At 33.4% G+C, this 20,996-nt stretch overlaps 1 protein-coding gene across 4 annotated transcripts; it reads right to left on the minus strand.

Moving 5' to 3' along the window:
* Positions 1-8,550: 8,550 nt before the first annotated feature.
* Positions 8,551-16,798, minus strand: LOC100776599 (histidine kinase 4). 4 transcript variants are annotated; one of them, XM_003529184.5, is made up of 12 exons: positions 16,054-16,798; positions 14,886-15,287; positions 14,483-14,716; positions 14,226-14,395; positions 13,258-13,476; positions 12,981-13,167; positions 12,840-12,891; positions 12,500-12,729; positions 12,181-12,279; positions 11,216-11,928; positions 9,996-10,481; positions 8,551-9,144 (listed from the first exon to the last, which is right to left on the minus strand). In XM_003529184.5, exons 2-12 carry the CDS (start codon positions 15,225-15,227, stop codon positions 8,913-8,915), a joined length of 2,964 nt encoding a protein of 987 aa, XP_003529232.1. In that variant the 5' UTR covers positions 15,228-15,287; positions 16,054-16,798; the 3' UTR covers positions 8,551-8,912. The 4 variants fall into 4 exon arrangements, with proteins under 4 accessions (XP_003529232.1, XP_006583749.1, XP_006583748.1 ...); XM_006583686.4 differs by having other exon boundaries at positions 14,886-15,291; XM_006583685.4 differs by having other exon boundaries at positions 14,886-15,541.
* Positions 16,799-20,996: the final 4,198 nt, after the last annotated feature.

A 20,996-nucleotide genomic window follows, 5' to 3' on the forward strand; every position in this document is an offset into this window, starting at 1 on the left:
CCCTGGCAGTTAACCACTTAATCCAACCCTAGTTTAATTTACTAAGCGAAAATCAATTTAAGGTTGTCAATATGCGATTAAGCAACACATACACCAATTAACCCCTTGTTCATTAAGCACAAACGTAATTTAAGCACAGTGGCAACTAATCGAACAGAAGCGTGCACAGATTAACAGAACGCATGTGGGTTAATTGGTGAAGGGAAAACCGATAGGAGAGCAACAATAAAAACAGAACCTCAAAGAGAATTATGCTTCATCCTCAGAGGGAAACAACACTAGAAATTTAGTCTTCCATAAGTTCAACAAAAGCAGAAAACATAAATGAAGCTAAAGGCAGAAAACAAAAATGAAGCCAAAGGCAGAAGAAGGAACAGAAATGAAATTGTATTCACGTGAACAGTAATACAAAGCTCAAAATGTAAAACCCTGAAACTCCTCAATAATAGCATAACAGAATTGCCTCCACGAATCCCAAGGCTGCTATTTATAAGGGTCACTCAAAGTCATTGGGCATGATTACATTATTTTGGCCTAAAACGAAATAAAAATACTAAATAAAAACTGAACGCAATAAAATGAAATTAGACAAAATCTAATAAAATTGTCTTCTCTCTTCAAGTCCAATCTGGCTTAGCCCAATTGCTTATAATTATCCTGAAATTGAATTAAAAACACCAAATTAGTCAAGTGGGCCCAATTGATAAAACTAAATAATAAATTCGACAATTAGAGTTAATCAGTAATTAAATTGGTGACAAAAAGAGTTAAGAAATAGGAGGAAAATAATGACACATCAAAATCCCCCACACTTAGCTTTTTGCACTCCTGGGAAAAATTAAAAACAAAGCAAAGAACAAATCCAGAGACATTAAAGAGAGATAAACAAACACCAAAGCAATTACATATTTCTCACTGAGTCTCAAGGAATGAAAGGATTGGGTAATATCCAATGTGTAATGAGTTAAAGAATCAAGACAGTCATGAAAATCATCCAAGCATCTCAAACATGGTCAGATAGTCAATCAGCTCAAATATAAGTGATATAGCCTCACAAGACATTCACTCTATCTCTCAAGTGTCTAGGCTACTGTTTACTCTCAAAGCACACATGAAAACAAACACCACATAGACTTGGCAAAATTCTAAAATTGACAAACAAACTTGACAAACACATGCACATGAGGATCAAAAGGTCTTTAAAGGTTGTAATGGGGCCAAGGACAAGGTAGAGGGAAGTATGGGATAAGTAGCTAAAACCTTAAATGAATAGAGGAGCGATGGGGAATAAGTGGAAATTAAGCACAAGTAGTAAACCCAAACCCTTTAATATCAACAAAATCAACCAAGGCTTCAACCCAAATCAAGTCCTCAAAACAAGACCTCATTTATTCAACATCACTTCTTTTTTTCAAATTTTTTTTTAGAAGCAGAGTACGAATTTGCAGCAGTTGAAAGTATTTTGAATTTTTGAAAATAAAAGCAAGAACTAGGCAAAATATATATACATCAAGCATGGCCAAAATAAAACATTAATCATGGCCAAAAATCATATCTTCCAATGAAACATACCCCCCCACACTTATTCCCAAAACAATTCCAAAGCTCCAAAATTCCTTAAGGGTAAGATGATATCATGGTTTTTCACTTAAGGCTTGTAGTGAGCTTCAAAACAAGGAAAGAGAAACAAGGCTCAAAAGGGCTATCAAAGGAATTAATTCAAGGTAGGCTCATTTGGCTAGAGGCTTATAAGAATAAAATGCCTAAATCATCTCCCAACATGCATGTGAACCAAGAAGTATCAACAAGAATTGAGCCAAGGCTATTGTGCAAGCAATCAATGGGGCAAAGCACACCGAATAAAATAAACAATGATGGCTCAAAATCTCACCAATGGTAAATTTATCACTTTCAATTTGACCTTTCATAACTAACTTGACATGTAGAGAAGGCAAGGATTTCAATTCACAAAATGCCAAGAAACTCCTATTTCGAAAACAATTACCCATTTATTGTACATAACCCAAAATTCAAAGAGAAACATACAATGTTGTACACAAAACATAAAACCAACATAAAAATTTTAACACAAATTTAACCAAAAAAACAAAACTCAAATAAAGAACAATCTCCTCCCCCCCCCCCCCCCCCCGACACTTAAACAACACATTGTCCTCAATATGGCACTATCACAAGATTCAAAGCAATCAAATCGATCAATAAAATTGGACAAGTGCGTCAAAAGTAAAGAAGGAGACAGAAAAAGAAGAACTCCCTAAGTCATGGTGGAGGAAAAGTAGGGTGGAGTAAGGAAGTCTCTTCCACCACTGCGTCCACTAAAGAAGGGTTTGTGAGGAATGGCTTAAGTCGGTGTACATTGACCTTGAAGCTCTTGTTTGTGGAGTCGTTTTTTATCTCAACTGTACCATAAGGAAAAATATTAGTAACAACAAAAGGACCAATCCACTTAGACCTCAACTTACCACTCATGAGTCCAAGCCTAGAATTATACAATAACACTTTTTGCCCAACCATGAAGTCCTTCTTAATTATCATGCTATCATGGAACTTCTTGGTCTTTTCTTTGTACAACTTGGCATTCTCATACGCTTCTAGGCGGATCTCATCTAACTCACTCAGTTGCAACTTTCTTTCCTCACCAGCTTGATCCATAGAGAAGTTGCAGGTCTTTACTGCCAAGTATGCTTTGTGCTCAATCTCCACTGGAAGATGACATGCCTTTCCAAAGACAACCCGATAAGGAGACATTCCTATGGGTGCTTTGTAGGCAGTCCTATGTGCCCAAAGAGCATCATCAAGCATGGTACTCCAATCTTTCCTACTTGGCTGCACAATCTTCTCTAAAATTCTCTTGATCTCCCTATTAGAAATTATTGTCTGTCCATTGGTTTAGGGGTGGTATGGTGTGGATACCCTGTGTACAACCCCATACTATTTAAGCAAGGCATGCATTGATTTGTTACAAAAATGGGTTCCTTGATCACTAACGATTGCTTTAGGTACTCCAAACCTGCAAAACAGATTAGATTTGACAAAATCTACAACAACTTTAGCATCATTAGTTCTAGTGGGCTTGGTTTCCACCCATTTTGAAACATAATCAACTGCAAGGAGAATATAAACATAACCAAAAGAGACAGGAAAAAGGCTCATGAAATCTATGCCCTAGACATCAAACACCTCACAGAATAGCATAGGTTGCTGAGGCATTTGTTGTTGTCATATAAGTGCACTTCCTGCTCTCTGACATTGCTCACAAGTGCTACAAGTCTTCCACACATCTTTAAAGATGGTGGGCCAATAAAAGCCACAGTCAAGCACTTTGCGAGTTGTCCTTTGAACACCCAGATGACCTCCCGGTGCGAAAGAATGACAGAACTGCAGGACTGAGTCAGTCTCATGATCTGGAATGCATCATCTAATGACCTGATCACTGCACAATTTCCACAAGTAGGGGTCATCCCAAATAAAATGCTTAGCATCACTTTTAATTTTATCTTTTTGAGCCTTAGATGCTAAGGGAGGAAAAACAGAAGCAACTAAATAATTTACAATGTTAGCAAACCAGGGAGTAGAAAAAGAATCAGAAATACTATACAATATATACAAATGATCATCCGGGAAATCATCCCGAATGGGTGAGTCCTCATCAGACTCACGTTCGATCCGACTCAAATGATCAGCAAATAAATTTTGTGCTCTGCTCCTATCACGGTTCTCCAAGTCAAACTCTTGGAGCTAGAGCATCCATCGGATCAACCTAGGCTTTGAATCAGTAACTCTTAATTTATTTGTTGTTGTTGTTGAAGGAATATGTTCAACTTCTTAATCACTTTTACGAACCATTGAAAAGTGATCTTCCAATCAGGGTCATTTTTAAAGTCAAAATTAGAAGAAAAAAAACTGAAATTGCATTGCATAAATTTTCACACAATGATTATTTTACGTGTGATTTGGAAAATCTTTTGAAGTATTATAATTCAGGTAACAGTGCTTGGATAAAGTTCAACTATGTTGGTGGAAAAAATGTTGACATCAGGGTCAAATATTTAAATTTGGTCGAGGTTAATTATCCATATCCAAATACTACCAATATAAATGTGGATAGACCATACGATATACATACTTTTGAGTTTTTAAATACAATTGTTGATTTGGACTTTCCAACCATCAATTAAAGCTTAGATTAGTCTTCACATCATGATGCTATTAAGAAATATAGACCAATCTTTTGGATTGTGTCATGACACTGGACTCGTTGTCACCCAATTGGTTAATCATGTTTTAGAAGCAAAAGTCATTTCTAGTATTAACATTGGAGAAAAGATTTTCATTCCAAGCTTATCATTGACTCCATTTGATCATAGAATTTCATTTCAATTTCAATATAAACAATTTCCAATGGTGATTTCTTTTGTAATGAAAATAAACAAAAGTCAAGGTTAATCTCTCAAAAGTATTGGAATTTAATTTTCAAGACCATTTTTTTTCAAATGGACAATTGTATTTTTCAATTTTAAGGGTTACAACATGTAAGAGATTGAAGACTCTTATATGTAATGATTATGAACATAATTCAAATATGACTTCAAATGTTGTTATCGATAATAAGTCTTTCAAATTTTAAATCATGTAATGTTACTATGTATTATTTTCTATCACTATTTCTTATATACTTTTTAATATTTATTAGCATATTATTTCTTTATTTGTATACTCTTCAATATTGATTTCTTGATTTAAATTGACATGAAATTGTAGCATAATATTGAAAATTTGACACATTTCATATAAAAAACACACTGGAGCAAAGGTTTTCATTTGTTAAACTTTAAAATATAATTCATAATGTATTCCTTATATAATATCATGTATTAATTATACATTATGTTATTGCCAATATTAATCATGTAAAAATGTTATAAAAAATGGCAATCGTATAACTTAAATGATCAATAATGTATTATCAACTTCACTATATTGAATTAATTTTATTTGCATTTTCTTTGATCATGTATTTTTCGACATGCGATGAATAATTAAAGAATTACGGATCTGTTTCAACAATTTATAGTCATTTACAAAGAAAAAACTTTAAATAATGATGAGGGACCTATCACTGCAACACATGTGACTTTTAGCAACATTTTTTTTGCCTAAAACTTAGTGAAAATGTTGCTGAAAACTTTTGTCAATATTTAAAAAATATCACCAAATATGAATAACTATTACTAATATGTTTTTGCGTCATTTTATCATGTTATGTATAGTTCATGTTACTAAAACTTTTTAAACATTTTTTCTAAGTGTTAGGAAGTGTTTTTTTAGATAGTTAATTCTACTAAGTTTGTCATTTTCTTAAACTTCTAAGTGTGTATATTGGATTGACAGTGAGTTGAAAAGTACCATGATTTTTAGAAGCAGCGGATAGTTGTTTTTGTGGTAAGTTTATCATATTTTGCATTCATCATGAACTTTTACCACCAAATCATACATATTATAAGTAATGTTTACAAACATTTAAGATTACGAGACCAACAATTATGATGGTGATAAGTAGCAACCATTACATTAGATTAGCTAAGTGAGCCCTAATATAAATTTAGGGGTAACAAATGAATCCATTTATTAACTATTCATCCACAATAAATCTATCTAATCCATCCACTACAAAAAATAAAACAAATGGAAGGATTTAAATCCATCCATTTACATTAATGGATGGTTAATGATCCATCCACTAATTTTTAAAATCTAATGGATCCTCTAATCAATACTTAATTGATCAAAATTAATTCAACTTAATAATAAAAGAATTTGTGGGTAACTTTTGACAAATGTTGGCTAGGATTTTTCTTTCAATCATCTTCGGGACTATTTTTTTATAGACATCAACCATGGTTTTTTGTCCAAGTTTATTTTTCGGCTAATATCGACTAGGGCTATTTTTTGACAAAAGTCGGTTGATAATGTTTTTAGGCCAACGTCAATCGATGTTGTTTTTTGAATAATGTCGGCTAGGGTTTTTTTCAGTCAACATTTGTTGGGGTTATTTTTTTTGCCGATGTCATGTAGAGTTTTTTTGGCCAACATTAGCTTATGAACATTATCAGCCAACGTCGATTGATGTTATTTTTCAGATGATCTTAGTAGGATTCTTTTTGGCAGACTTTGGTTAGAGCTATTTTTTTGCCAATATTGTCCAGAGTTTTTTCAGCTTATGATGTCATCCAAAAAATAACCATGACTAATGTATGCCAAAAATCTTCATCAGTCAATGTCAATCAAAAACCCTAGTCGTCATCGGCCAAAACTAGTCTCGAATGATGTTGACAAAAAAAAACCTAGTCAATGCCAACAACAAAAGTTGTCCTGACTAATGTCAACAAAAGAAACATCTTGAGTCATTCGAGGTGATTGGAAAATAAAGAAATAGTGAATTTATTCAAGATAATTATGTACTTACAAAATATGGTCTTAATTCATCCTATTTCATCATATCCTGAATGTGTTATGATGATATTATTGAGGAACGTCTTTCTCAAAAATATTTTTGCTTCTCACTTCAGGCTATTAGCAATAATTTTTAATTCCTCAAAAGGGTTGATAATAAGTTTAAAAAAATAATTAATGAATAATCGACCAAAAAAATAGTCTCAATCATTGTTGGCTAACAAACATTATCAACTGACTTCAGCCAAAAAAATAACCTTAGTTGATGTTAACCAAAAACATCGGCCGAAAAATAGCTTAGGCCAATGCCGATCGAAAAAAAAAAAACTTAATTGATGTCAGGCAAAAAACATCATTGGTTGACGTCAGCAAAAAAATAATCTCAACCAATATCGACCAAAAATTAGCTTCGACTAAGATCAACCAAAAACAACCTCAATGTCTTTTGTTTTGCTTTTTGTTTGGGTTATTATTATTATAAAAAGTATTGTGAATTTTTTAAAATATATTATTTTTAAATTAAAAATAATTGTTTTTAAACATTTTTTTAGATAGATTGGATGGATATACATCCATGAAAAAAGTATTAATGGATGAATCAAATGAATGGAATTGGATTAGATCCATTAAATGATTTTTAAAGAATCAAAATGAATTATTTTGATCTAATCTATTAAAATCCTAATCAGGATGGAGCCAATTCATCTATTTGTCACCCCTATGTAAACCAAATAAAATTACTTCAGCTACATAAAATGTTTAACTATAGGCAAAATTGTAAATTTGGTCTCCCATTTTGTCTTCAATTTCGGATTTTTTCCCCAGTAAATTAATTCACAAATTTTGTCCACGTATTTATTAAAATCATGCAATATTGATCTCTCAGGCTACAATTGGACGTTGACTGTTAGCAAGTGACATTGATTGACACGTGTCAACGTCTGAATCCTTCACTACTCTTGATTCGTGTCCTTTACTACTCTGAATCTTCAGAACACTCCAGAGTATACACACAACTAATCCAAAAGAAAAAAAAAACTTCAACCCCATCAAGATTTTAGCACAAAGCCTAAAACTTTCCACAAAGTTAAAGAGACCCGGTTGTTTACTTTTGTTCATATAGCCACAAAGTAACAAGTTACTTAGGAATCAAGGTCTTGAAGTCCAAACAGTTTTCTTTTTAAATTGAAATATTTTGAAGCATCAAACATGCAGTGGCGGTTTTTGGAGATGGAACTGAGCATGCCACCCTTGTATGGCGGCAGCAACACGAGCGACACGTTCATCAGCGATGCGAACTTCGACACCAACATGGTGATCATTCTGGCAGCGCTGCTGTGCGCTTTGATATGCGTGCTAGGCCTGAACTTCATCGCGCAGTGCGTGCTGCAGTGCGGGTAGCGCTTCGGCGACGAGACGGCGAATCAGGTGACTGGCGGGGACGGGGCTAAAGCGCCGCGAGCTCAGCCGCATCTCAGTCGCAGTGTACGGCGCTGCCGACGAAAGCACGATTCCGACAACAAAGTGCCCCATATGCCTTGACGAGTGCAACCACGGGTTCCACGTGAGGTGCATTAACATGTGGCTTCTGTCACATTCCTCGTGCCCCAATTGTCGCCACTCGCTCCTCGAGAAACCCACGGTTGCGTCGGAAAGTGGGTCAGGGCAGCTTAGCGAGGTGGTGGTGATGGTGGAACGAAGTGGACATGGACAAAGTCGTAGAACGTTTGACATACCTCTCAGACATTGACACGTGTTAATCAACGTCACTTGCTAATGGTTAACGTTCAATTGTGGCCTGGGGGACCAACATTGCGTGATTTTAATAAATACGAGGACAAAATTTGTGAATTAATTTACCAGGGGACAATCCAAAATTAGAGACAAAATGAGAGACCAAATTTACAATTTTGTCTTAACTATATGCATATGAATGATTACTTCAAATTTCATAAGGGAAGACGATTCTAACACTTAGTAAGCACTACATTTTTTCATGCACCAAAGATATGCTACACTACACATAAGCATGCATTTTTTAACATAATGACCAAATCTATTACAATACAAGATGCCTTTACACAAAAAGCTATTGCTATAAAAACCTTCTGATGGGGAAGTAACGAGATGGGGAAAAACATTGAATTTACATAATTTCACTCATCCCTTACCCAAAATCTGTACACAATTGGGGGGTGTAGCGTGGTATACCATTTACTCTAATAATGCCAAACGCAGCCGGTTGGTAATTGTAAGGATCCCTCAACGAACTCAACTCAAAGATGTTAGGAAAACAAGCATTACTCTAGGCATGAGAGCATGCATAAGTAACTAGTTACAAGTGACATGTGAAAGTGCTAGTAATGATAAAATAAAAAAACTAAAATGTGTTGTCTCCAATCAATCTTCTAGTTGGTTGCCAAGTTCAAAGCACATTGTCATGAGTCTGAGATGGTCTTGGATTTGAAAAACTTTGCAACTTCCTGATACAGATTCTCTTCCTCAAATGGCTTTGAGACGTATCCATCCATGCCACATTTCACGCACTTGTCGTACGTAGCAAGGATCACATCAGCTGTCATGGCCAGTATAGGTACATGCCACTCACTGCCATTCATCTCCTCATTTGCCTTGCTCTCCATCATCCGAATTCTACTAGTTGCTTCAAATCTGCAAAATGTGTAACATCTGTTTAGATGGTTTCCCCAAGTCCATGCATATCTCAATTTTCCTCACATGAATCAACACATTTTCCTCACATGTAACAAACTCTTATGAATACATAATATGATAATACATATGGATTAAAAGTATAAAATTCCATGTATTCGAACTTTCACATCTTGCCAGCTTGGTCTATCTTTTATGGTTGGAACATGAAGAGAAGAACCATACAGAATGCTGTGAGATCAGTATCTTATTTTGCCAACCCACTTTTTCCCTATACTCCATCCTTTTTTCATTCTAAATTGAATGAGGCATCAAAAATCTTTACAACCAAGCTTAATTACGAAGCCAAAGCTATGTAGTACAAAAGTACAATTTATATTTGAGCTTATTTTAACATAATAGTCAATAATAGCCTCAAGAGGAATGCAATTTATATGAGCTGATTTTAACGCTCTCTAACACTCTTTCTAATACTCTCTATGATAGGTTGAATTTTATTGGAAATCATCAATTCTGATGGTTCCACTTATTAATCAAGAGAAAGAATTATTAAATGAGGAGTGAGTCCTACCAAAATTGGTGATTTTTAGTATATTTCAATCAATCATAGAGTGTGTTAGAAAGAGAGCGTCGCTAGCATTTCTCATAGCGTCAATCCTGTTATATGTGATGCATCTTGACAAAGGCTATACTCCCGGCTAATATTAACTAAGTGCAACTTCCTAGACACTAGCAATTAACAGGTGGACACTAAAGGCATTTATCATGTGATACACGAATCTATTAAGTATAAAATATTTCCAACATATAAAGCAAGAAAAGAAGCAATAATAGCCAATATAAATGTGTACCCGTCCATTTCTGGCATTTGGATGTCCATGAAGCAAGCATCAAAATTGTGAGGCAATTGCAGCATTTCAAGGGCGACTTTGCCACTTTCAGCACACTTCACATCAGCTCCAAACTTCTTTAGTGCACCTGCTGCAACCCTCCGGTTTACCCCATTGTCATCAACCACCAAAATTTTCTTTCCATAGAGAAGGCTATGTAGAAAACCATTAGGCATGTCTTTCCCTAGCTGCCTCTTCTTCCCCATACCCAAAACTTGCTGAAGACAAGCAGCCACCATACTAGCTCTCAGAGGCTTCATGATCACAGTATCAGTGAAACCCGTGAACTTAGCTTTATCAAATTCGGCATTACTAATATTGGTTGCCAGAAGGATCATTTTAGGCATCTTAATCGTACGACCATTATGTTTCCATGTATTGAAAATGCCATCCTCTCCAGTTATCCATGTGTCCTTCTCAACCATGATAATATCAGGCTGGAACATTCTGCCACATCCAAGTAGTTTCACTCAGTGAATAAACTGAACCAAGCAACTTAAACCATAGAAGAAAAAAATAATAGCATATATTCTTCAAATGTCATTCATTTATTAAAAAACAAATTCCTTAGCATTTGATGTCTGAATAGAAATATGAAAATAATGAAACATAGTATCTTCCATTTTCTTTTCTTTTCTTCCTCCCCTACTCCCTCTCTCGTGGAAAAAAAAAATAGTCAAAAGCAGTTTCACGATATAACTTTAAAGAATAATGCAAGCCTTATAAAGGAAAAACTAGAACAACTAAAATATCAAAATCAACATTAAGCTTTGTAAAGGCACATCCAAGAAATACACCATGAATTGATTTCAAATTGAAGATAACTGAAACATAACCAAAAGACATTTGAAACCTCACTGGGATTGAAAAATAGCTACATTGAAACTTAGCCATTGAGACATGACTATGCCATTACGCCTTTTTATATATCAAACACAAACCCTAAAATCTAGTAGTGGGACCATAGCAGAGGATAGACACCCTGATAAAACTGCAGAATATGTTTTCCAATAAACTTGCAAAGTCAATTTAAAGGTTTTTTTTTTCACAAGCATATGTTACAACAATAGCAAAATGTTGATACCACTTTGTTTATAATCACTTTCAGTTTCTTCATAATTAACACCAATTCTGTCTATAAGAAAAAAAAATCAAAATAGAGATGGAATAATAGAACTTACCCCGATTTCAAAGAACCACTCTTACCACATAAAGCAACAGCCTTACTGATCCTATTTGCAACTTTAACTAGTATCCCTAGTCTCTTCAAATGGTATCTAGTCACAGCAGCTCTAACAGGCTTCCCATCAACCACAATGACTTTCATCCCTCTAAAACTTGAAGGCAGATCTTCCAAATTTTTCTTCTTGTTGGTAACTGAACTTTTCTTAAATGCTTCACAAACTGCAGTAAAAGAAAAGGTGCTCCCAACCTGGGGTCGACTTATGAAGTTTATCTGACCACCCATTAGCTCAACCAGACATTTACTGATACTCAAGCCAATACCAGTACCCCCATAATTTCGTGAGGTTGAGCTGTCAGCCTGCACAAATGGCATGAATATCCCATCCTGAGCTGAGAAAGGAATTCCAATTCCAGTGTCCTCCACGCACACCCTCAAGGTGACTTGCTCAGAAGATTCACAAGCAGCCATTGTTTCTCTAGAAGAATCAAGGCCATATTCTTCGTCAGCGATTAGATGCTTAAAATTATCCCAACTATTCCGTTCATCGGCAGCTTCACATCCACTTAAGGTTTTGAAATGATAATCACCAGATATATGGAAAACTTCATCTGATTCTCCATTTAGAAAAGTATCGTGTTTTCCATTCATTATGGACTTTCGATTGTCTGCTAGATGAACTTTAACAAATATATGCCCTTGTTCAGTAAACTGCAAGATGTGCAAATTAATTAGTAATGTTATCAACAAGTACCTTGTGAATAAAATTTGGCGTACACAAGGGAGAGAATAAATATGAAGGATTCAAGCATCAATATCAATGCTTTCTTCCACAGCTGCTCACTGTGGGGGGGGGGGGGGAGAAGAAAAGTGAAGAAGATTGAAACAGTTAGAAACTTAGAATGGCATTTCCAAATGCAAATAACATCCAACAGATGAACAAACTATGAAAATTCCACTTACTTTAACAGAGTTGCCAACAAGATTTGTTATTATTTGTCTGAATCTCCCAGGATCTCCCATGACAATATCCGGAACTTTGTCAGAAACAAACACAGCCAGCTTTACTTCCACAATTGACAATATGAGTTCAGGTTGAGGTTCAGTATGAGCATCAGGAACATGAAAATCGAGTGGCATAAGACACCAAAAAGGTGACAAAGAGATGAAAGAACAGTATAAGTTCATCAATCAAAAAAATAGAATGGTGAAATTTTATAACTTTGACAAAGCAAACCTATGATATGGCATTTATAGTAGGTTAATCAACAATTAAACATACCTCTAAACCTTTGTGTCTAGATTTCTCAGAAAAAAGAGAAAGAACATCATCAATTATGGAACGAAGATCAAATGGAACAGCCTCCAGCTCTAGCTTGCCAGCTTCAATTTTAGCACGGTCAAGCACCTCATTTATTAATGTTATGAGTGCCTTTCCACATGCTTGAGCAGTCTGAGCATAATCTCGTTGGGTTGAACTCAATTCTGTATCTAGAAGCAGAGCAAGCATTCCTACAGTAATTTTAAGTTAAATGATACCAACATCAATAGAAAAGCAAAAGTTATGAAAGCATATATCACACTTTTGTTAATAAGATAGAGAAACAGATTCTTGAAGTTACCTAAAATACCATTCATGGGTGTTCTAATTTCATGAGAGACCGTAGCTAGAAACTGAAATTAAAAACAAAATTTAGGTAATTGTGATCAGCAAGTAATCCTGGAAATAATGAACCCTGATAACAATATGCCAGAAAAATTACCTGGGACTTGGCAATATCAGCTGCTTCTGCTCGGACTTTCAATTCCTCCATTGCATGGAAATCATCTTCAACTTTGACAATATGGTTTCCAGCACCATATAAAATGTAACCCACTAAAAAAAGAATCACAAAGAATAGGAATGCCGTGGTAAGAGCTATCCAGTTTGTCGGTGCCTTCTGATGGTACCTGTTCAAAAATTTGATGATAACTATCAGTTGACAAGTAAAAACATTAAAGGTCCTTACAGAAAAAAGTACAGCAGCCAGAAGCACCTACCTACATATCATCTGATGTTTCCTGTATGGATCTCCAAAATCAAGCTTGCTTTCATGCACAAGAGACATATCGCCTTCTTCATATAGGTTCCCATACATGACTAGGGGATTAGTATAGTTTGTAATATCATATACATTCACCAAAATTGCTTGGTTACCATCAAGTTGCCCAAGTAAATTCTTTACAAGGGACTCAACATCAAAGGATCCTCCAACATATCTGATGTCAATTAGAAATTTATTCAATACATTAGGACACTAAGAAGCTTAGTGTAAACATAAAGCCACAAGATTGAAACAAGGTAAAGAGGCTTGTCGATGTAAGCAACTATAGAACTAAAAGTTAAAACTACATTTTAGACAGGACAGGATGCAAACCACACAACACAAGCATCCTGCCTCTTACATACAGCTCTGAATTCAATAATTGAGGGCCATGAAAATACAAAAACCAAAAGAACAATTTTAAAGAAGAGGAATTATTGGTAAAATAGGAATAATAAAAATTTAATTGGTTAACTATATTGAATGTTAAATAAATTGTTAATTAATAAACATTAACCAGTTAATTGGTTGTGCCATTTGCATCGCCAACAGTTGTCCTCAAACTCTCTGATAGTGATCAGGGGAAATGGCTATGGCACCCAAGGTGGTATTGATGGAAATAAAACTGGTAGCACAAAGTGGCAGGTATTGTGATACTGATACCATTAAAATGTAGTGGTCACAGCTTTAATAGTTAGCATCAGTCATGATCTAATGGAGAAAGAAGCCGCAGCAGCTTTCATTGATTAGTAGAAAAATGTGATATTATTTGACACACAGTGTTGTCATTATTATTTAGGGTATGAAAATAACATACAAGCATAACAACTAAAAAATATACTATATGTCATTTAACACAAAGAATCGCCAAGTATATCACAAAAGAAAACTTGAAAAACAAATAGAAGTGAAACTAAAACCCACCCTGCAGTTGCTTCAATGCGTTCTTCCACTGTTGGCTTCTGAGGGAGCTTAGATTTGTACACAGGGAATGTTAAAACCACACCGAGATGGTGAGAACCCAAAAGACTGAAAGGACTAGTCAGAACCGCCTTCCCAGTGGCTCTAGCCCTTAAAATGTTTTCTCGGTCCTCCTGAACATGCAAAGGCAAAATTTTGAGTGAAAATTTAACAATATATAAGCAGTAAATAGAATAATGTTCGGCAGTGTTGTAATCTACCTCCCCAGACATCATATCAAGAGACTCAAGATATGAGACAGTTTCTTGCGCGAATATCACCGGTGCATACTCATCTCTAACCAGTGAAGACTTTCTTTCCATTGTTTTTATAACCCATCCATGTTCTTTCTCAAATCTCTCCCTCTCAGAGTTAACAACTCTTTGCGCATAGGCCACACCACTCAGTAACGGCCGTTCAAATGCTGTCCGGGCAGTGTACTCAGCAAAGGTTTCCTATTTTATTATGAACAATGGATGGAGATATTTAGTTATTTACACAATTTGAGCAATAAGTAGAAGTGTGAAAATCCCAAATAGCATTTCATTTCTTTCAAACCATTACATATAATATCATGCTTAGCTTGTATCAAATCAAGATTAAAGTGGAAGATCAAGCTCTAACCTGGTCAATGGCAGAAGGGTATCTGTAGTAATGGAAGGTTGAAACAAGGATGGCAAGGGCATGGACATGGTTAACACTAACACTAAACTGGTCTTGCAACATTCTTGCCCTTTGATCACAGAGGCTACCCAAAACCTCTTTCCTTCGGACTTTAGTGTCATCATCCATTTTGCTATAGATGCACCAACTGATCAAAGCCATTAGCAGGATCCACAGCAGCAGAAACTTTGGAAGCCAAGCTCTATGAGCCTGAATGAATGTGTACTTTCTCTTAGACCCCATTTGATCATGTAACCTCAAAGCCACAGGATGGTGGCTCTGCATCTTCAAACTAAGACCCATCAGCAAGTAATTCACACTCTCCCTAGTTTCCCTGGGCTGTTATGTTCCCTTGCTCACCTTCTGCCTTAGAGAAGCCCCAAGAAGAGAAATTTATAGTTAGTGCTCACATAGTAGAGTTAGCTTTCTTTAAAGTTATGACGAAATTGCAGACACTTTTCTCTGTTGGTGCTAGAAAAGAAAAGGGATCACAGAACAAAACTCCATGTAAAAGCATCATCACAGCATTGTTTTGCGTGATTCAAAACATGAGAAAGGGCAAGCACAAACACACTAAGCATAATGAAGGATTGGCCAATTCCCTCTCTTTCTCTCTCCTAACAAGCAAAACGCACTTCATCAAAAATCACCAAAACAAAAAGAAATCAATAGAGAGAGAGGGAGAGAGAGAGAGAGAGAGAGAGAGAGAGAGAGAAAGAGAGACAAGTAACCCAGAATTAAAACAAAAAAAAAATGAAACTTTCCAAGCTCAACACACAAGCATGGGTCTCAAAAGATGGGGAAATAGCTCAAATTTCAAAGAGCTACCACATCCCTCACCACCTCGCTTTCACTCTCACCCTACACCCCTCCAATACTTGGCCTTGTTTCACACTTTTGTGTACTGAGGATCACATTAAAAAAAACAAGAGAACTCTAACCAATAATCATGCTATGTAGGCGTGAAACTAGTTCACACACCCTCTTGCATATAATATTCCAAGCCAGAGACACTGACCCCAAAACACAAACACACAGAACCCAATGAAAGAGAGTCTTAGTAGAAATGAATGAGGCATTTTTGTAGAAAAAAGGAAAGAAAGAAACAATAATGTTTATGTTTGTTTACCTGTAACAGGAAAGAAAGGGTGGCTGTACAATGAACCATAGGAACCAAATTTTGGTTGGTCCAAATCCGTGTCTCTCTCTCTACACTACACACTGCTGCTTTTATTTTATGCTACTTTTCTCTGTTGTCACTTTTTTTTATTTATATTTATATTATTAACAGATAAGAAAAAATCGAATTTGTAGGATTTCCCTTGATACGCTCGTCTCCCACGAGCTTCATGATAAAAAAAAAACTCAAAAATAATTATTAATTAATTAAGTAATACATTAGTCTATACACTACTACTAGTACCAGCCCTTCTTTCTTTCTTGCAACTCTCATTTTCTCTTTTCTATTTTCTCTATATCTCTCTTTCTATTTATGGCACTAACACTAACGCATTTCACACCAACAGTGTCTCCCCTTCCTCAGTTCTCATTGCTGAGGTGAGAAGCTGAAAATAGAAACACCATGTTCACAGGATGATGGAAAAAAGCAACCTTTGTTGACCAGTGAGTGATGGAACCAACAACAAACTGAACCAAACACAGAAAACACTGTTTTTTTTTTCTTTGGTTTATGTTATTTATTTTTTCTATATTACTCACTTCACTACTGCTCTAGAGTGCAATTTTTCTGTGTGGTCCATAAGTGGTTTTCTGATTCTCAAAATGAATCATTTTTTTCTCCCCTGGGTCTCTCACTTTTTTTTTCTTTTTACCTTTTTGTGTGTCCAATTTTAAGGGGTCGGAAGAACACAGAAAAGAGTGAGAAAGAGGTTGAAATGGAAAAAGAAAAACTGGGAAATGCCATTCACAAATCTGTGTGATAATGACACGGCGACCAGGCACGGATTTTATTCCCATGTGGATTACCGGAAATACCCTTCTGTGTCTTTTAGATTCCGTAAATGCCCTTGGAAGATAATCACGAATTATCAGCTGTCAACGCTGGTTAACAATGTTTTGAGTGAAACCAACTTATCCCCCTTTCTCTTTTTGGATAAATGTGTTTTTCCCCTTAACTTTCAGTTAAATCTAGTTTTAATTTCTGTATTTTTAAATTGCAAATGTTAACAAAGTGACAATAGTGTCCTAAGGTAATTTTTATTTTAAAAAAATCATGAAATTTCATTCATAATTGATTGGAAGATACATGAGGAAATATACTGAAAATTCTTGAGTCTAGCGTGGAATTTTGTCACCCTTGTAAGAGAGTAAGTAACGTTATTCGCTTGCCTTCTAACTAACTCAATTCTATGATTAGTGTGGTATGGATTTTGCACTAGTGAGTTTTTACATTGAAGAGTAATAACGTATTTTTTACCTATCAACTGAATTGAATGATGTTTTCTATAAAGATTTTAGTTATCAAACTTAATGTAGAATCTTATTTATTAAAATGTATAAAATTATGTTATTTATAATATTTTTTATATTTTTTTATAATTTTCATGATAAATATTTTTTTCTTAACTTTTTAACCCATGTTTTAATACGGGTTACCAATATATTTTTTTCAATTGATGATTTTAGTCCTCTAACTTTTAAAAATATGTAAAAATTTAGTTTATCTTCTAATTTTATGACAGTCAAAAACTATCAATAAATATTTAGTTTAAGCAGTAAGAGGGACCAAATTCAAATGTTTTAAAAAGCTAGAGAACTAAATTTAATTTGAAAGTATAAGGATCAAATTCAAGTTTTACCACAAGTTCAAGAATCAAATATATAATTTTTTTTCTTTATTTTATCATGATATTAATGAAAAATATCTATAATAATTTTATTAATGATTTTTTCATGCACTAGTGAAAAATATATAATTTAATTTGAAAGTATAATGATTTTTATTAATAAATATCTATGTTTGACAATCTAGTTGACCCACTTATAAGAGAGTCTCTTCTTTCAATATGTTTTTTTCATGCACAAAATTTAAATCAATACATTATTTAAAGAATTTGAGACTAATTTTATTCAAATAATTACATATCACTTCAACATATTTCTAATCATGTTAATAGAGAAGTTTATATGTCAACCATACCAAATCCATATTCATTATTGATTAATCAATTAATCAATAAATAAATAATTTATCTAATTACACTCTAATTTAATAATGATAAATTTATTATCTTTTTGTCATAGTTACTTTAAAAATTACATTCATAATAAATTCTAATTGGTTTACACTAACCATAAAACAAAAATAATAAAAATAACCTTTTAATTGGCAAGTCTTTCCATCTACCGTCACTTCGAAATAAATTAATCTTCCTTTCTTTGATGGCATATGGATTATGGACGCTTTTGGTTTGTAATGCACCCAAAAACAAAATATGGACTACGGACGCTTTTGAAAATGTAATGTCCTAAAGTTAAGAGTAAAGTGTACATCACCCACTTTGACTTTCTTTTCTACTCCAATCATGAGTATGTTTCATCTCAAATTATGCATTATTAACTGATATATGTTTAAAACATTAGTAATTATATTGATTATCATGATTGTAACAAAAAAAAAATATTAATTATCATGATAAAGTAATTTGCATTTAAATATTCTTATTGTGTTATAATATAATTATGAATTAATGAATAAATAAATAATATGTGCACTAAAAATTAAAACTCTTTATTATTATTATTTAATTATAAATCATCATATATAAAATAAATTTAATTTTATAATGAGTAATTTATTACTAATTAATTAATGATGTAAAAAATTAAATTATCAATACATATTAATTAAATCCAATATCAATATTTAATAAGTTTTTACAGGTGATGTTGCATAATATATTTTTTTAAAAAAAATCGAGTCCTAATAATGATCGATCATGGTAATGAGAAAATACGACCTTTCGAAGTTCCAATATAAACATAAAATCATATTGGAAAGGATCAAAATTCAAATAATTGAGTCCATGATCTAGAGCTCTCCTTTTGCTTTACTGAGTGATCGAGTCAAGCCACAGCAACATATCTCCTTAACCCAACAAAAAACAAGATATACCCACATTTTTTAATATAATAGTAAGTGAAGACTGAAGACCTAGGATTCTTCACTTTTCTAATTATTTAAAAATGTTAAATAACAAGGTCAATTGATAGATAGCAGCACGATGAATAAGATTCGAGAGTCTTATGTATAGAACAGTCTTTTTGAGAGAAGTAACTATGTTTACATCAGTGATTTTTACATCTAAGAAAATGATTACTTAGCTATGAATTAATGGATTTAATGGTTATATTTTATTAATGTAAAAAATTATATTATAAATTAATTACAAATTATTTTTAGTATAATTATTAAGGTAAGTTTATAAAAGTTAATAAATTTATTATATAATAATTTATAATTAAATGATAATATAAAATTATTTTAAACGGCTAACGCATATTTTTTTTTCTAAATTGAGAGATATGTTGGTCACACCACAATGAATAATTAAATAAAAAATAAATAAAGGTGTTTCCTTAGTCTGTGGTTGACAATGTTTGTTGCTTGGAAATAGGAAGTAGATGATTTTGAGTTGTTTTTATTTTAAATTTTTTTCAGCCTTGACTATAGACATGCCAACGGGAGGACATGTGTTTGGTTTCCTATCTTCATTCCCGCTTCCTCAAAATTATTCCTGTATCCGTTCTCATTCTTAATAGTTATGAAAATTTTTCCTATTTCCGTCCTCCTTGGGTATCCGATGCATCCGTACCCATGCTATAATTAAAAAAAAATACATAAAGAAGTAAATTTTAAAAAAATAGCAAAACTAAATATATTATTTATTCAAGGAGTCAATTTTAAAAAAATTGAACATAGCTAAAATTAATTTTTTTTAATGAACAAAACTAAAAAAAAATTAAATAAAATAAGGGTATTTTAATAATTATATGTGTCGAGGACAAGGGAGGATACATACAGGAGACGGGTAGATACGTACATGTACATGTTCTCATTCTCATTTTGAAAAGTCGGATATTATCTATACTTATATTCATTTTCGATTAAAGTGGGAACTCTCCGTAAAAGTTAGGACGGGTTAAGATACTACCAGTTGATTGTCGTGTCTACTTGACTGCTTATTATATATTTTTTTTTAACTTAATAAGCATCTGGTAGTGGTTGCAAGACGAGTCAATGATTTTATAATCATTGATAGGATTCAGATTGTCTATGGTTGTTTTTCAAGACTTTAGATAATTTTATCCGTTAAAACACCTATTTTATTTATAAAAAGATAAAATACACAATACAGAAAGTTGAAGTTGATGGATGACAGTTGAATATTCAACTACAAAGAATTAGCTTCCCGTCAAATACTCAAATGTATATAAAAAGTTTGAAGAAACTGTCATTTTTGTCTCTGAACTAAAATTAAGAAAATTATAGATAAGTCTTTGAAATTACTATATGTTAGAAAGAGAATATTAGCATTTATAATTAATCTTAAAATATATTTAAAATATAACTTATTTTACACAGTCTTTTTATAAAATAAGTTTAAGTATATTAGTAAATTTAGGAAAGTATTTGTAATAAATTATAAAAAGGTATATTTTTTTAACTATATTATTTGATGTGAAGTATTCGTTAGCTTCATATATAACTAATTTCGTTAAAGAATATATTGATTATCACCAGGAAGATTTTTTTTTTTTTTTACCAATGAATCACTAAGTAATTACATAAAAAAATTTAACACTACACTTTAATCCAAAATTTGGAGACTAATATTTGTAGATCTTTTTTACTCAATATGAGATTTCACCACCTCATATTTGTAATTAAAAAATTATACATATGTGAATGTGAAACTTATTTTTATTGCAAGAAAAAGAGGGGCGTGTTGGTCATCTTTAGTAGCATTAAGTGGCTCAACAAACAGTTGTCTAGAGTAAACTTGCAATGTCATAGGTAAGGTTAAGGATTGTTCAGTTGTTTTTTCCTTT

Source organism: Glycine max, chromosome 7 (assembly GCF_000004515.6).
Source record: "Glycine max cultivar Williams 82 chromosome 7, Glycine_max_v4.0, whole genome shotgun sequence".
In the NCBI taxonomy this organism is placed as follows: Eukaryota; Viridiplantae; Streptophyta; class Magnoliopsida; order Fabales; family Fabaceae; genus Glycine; species Glycine max.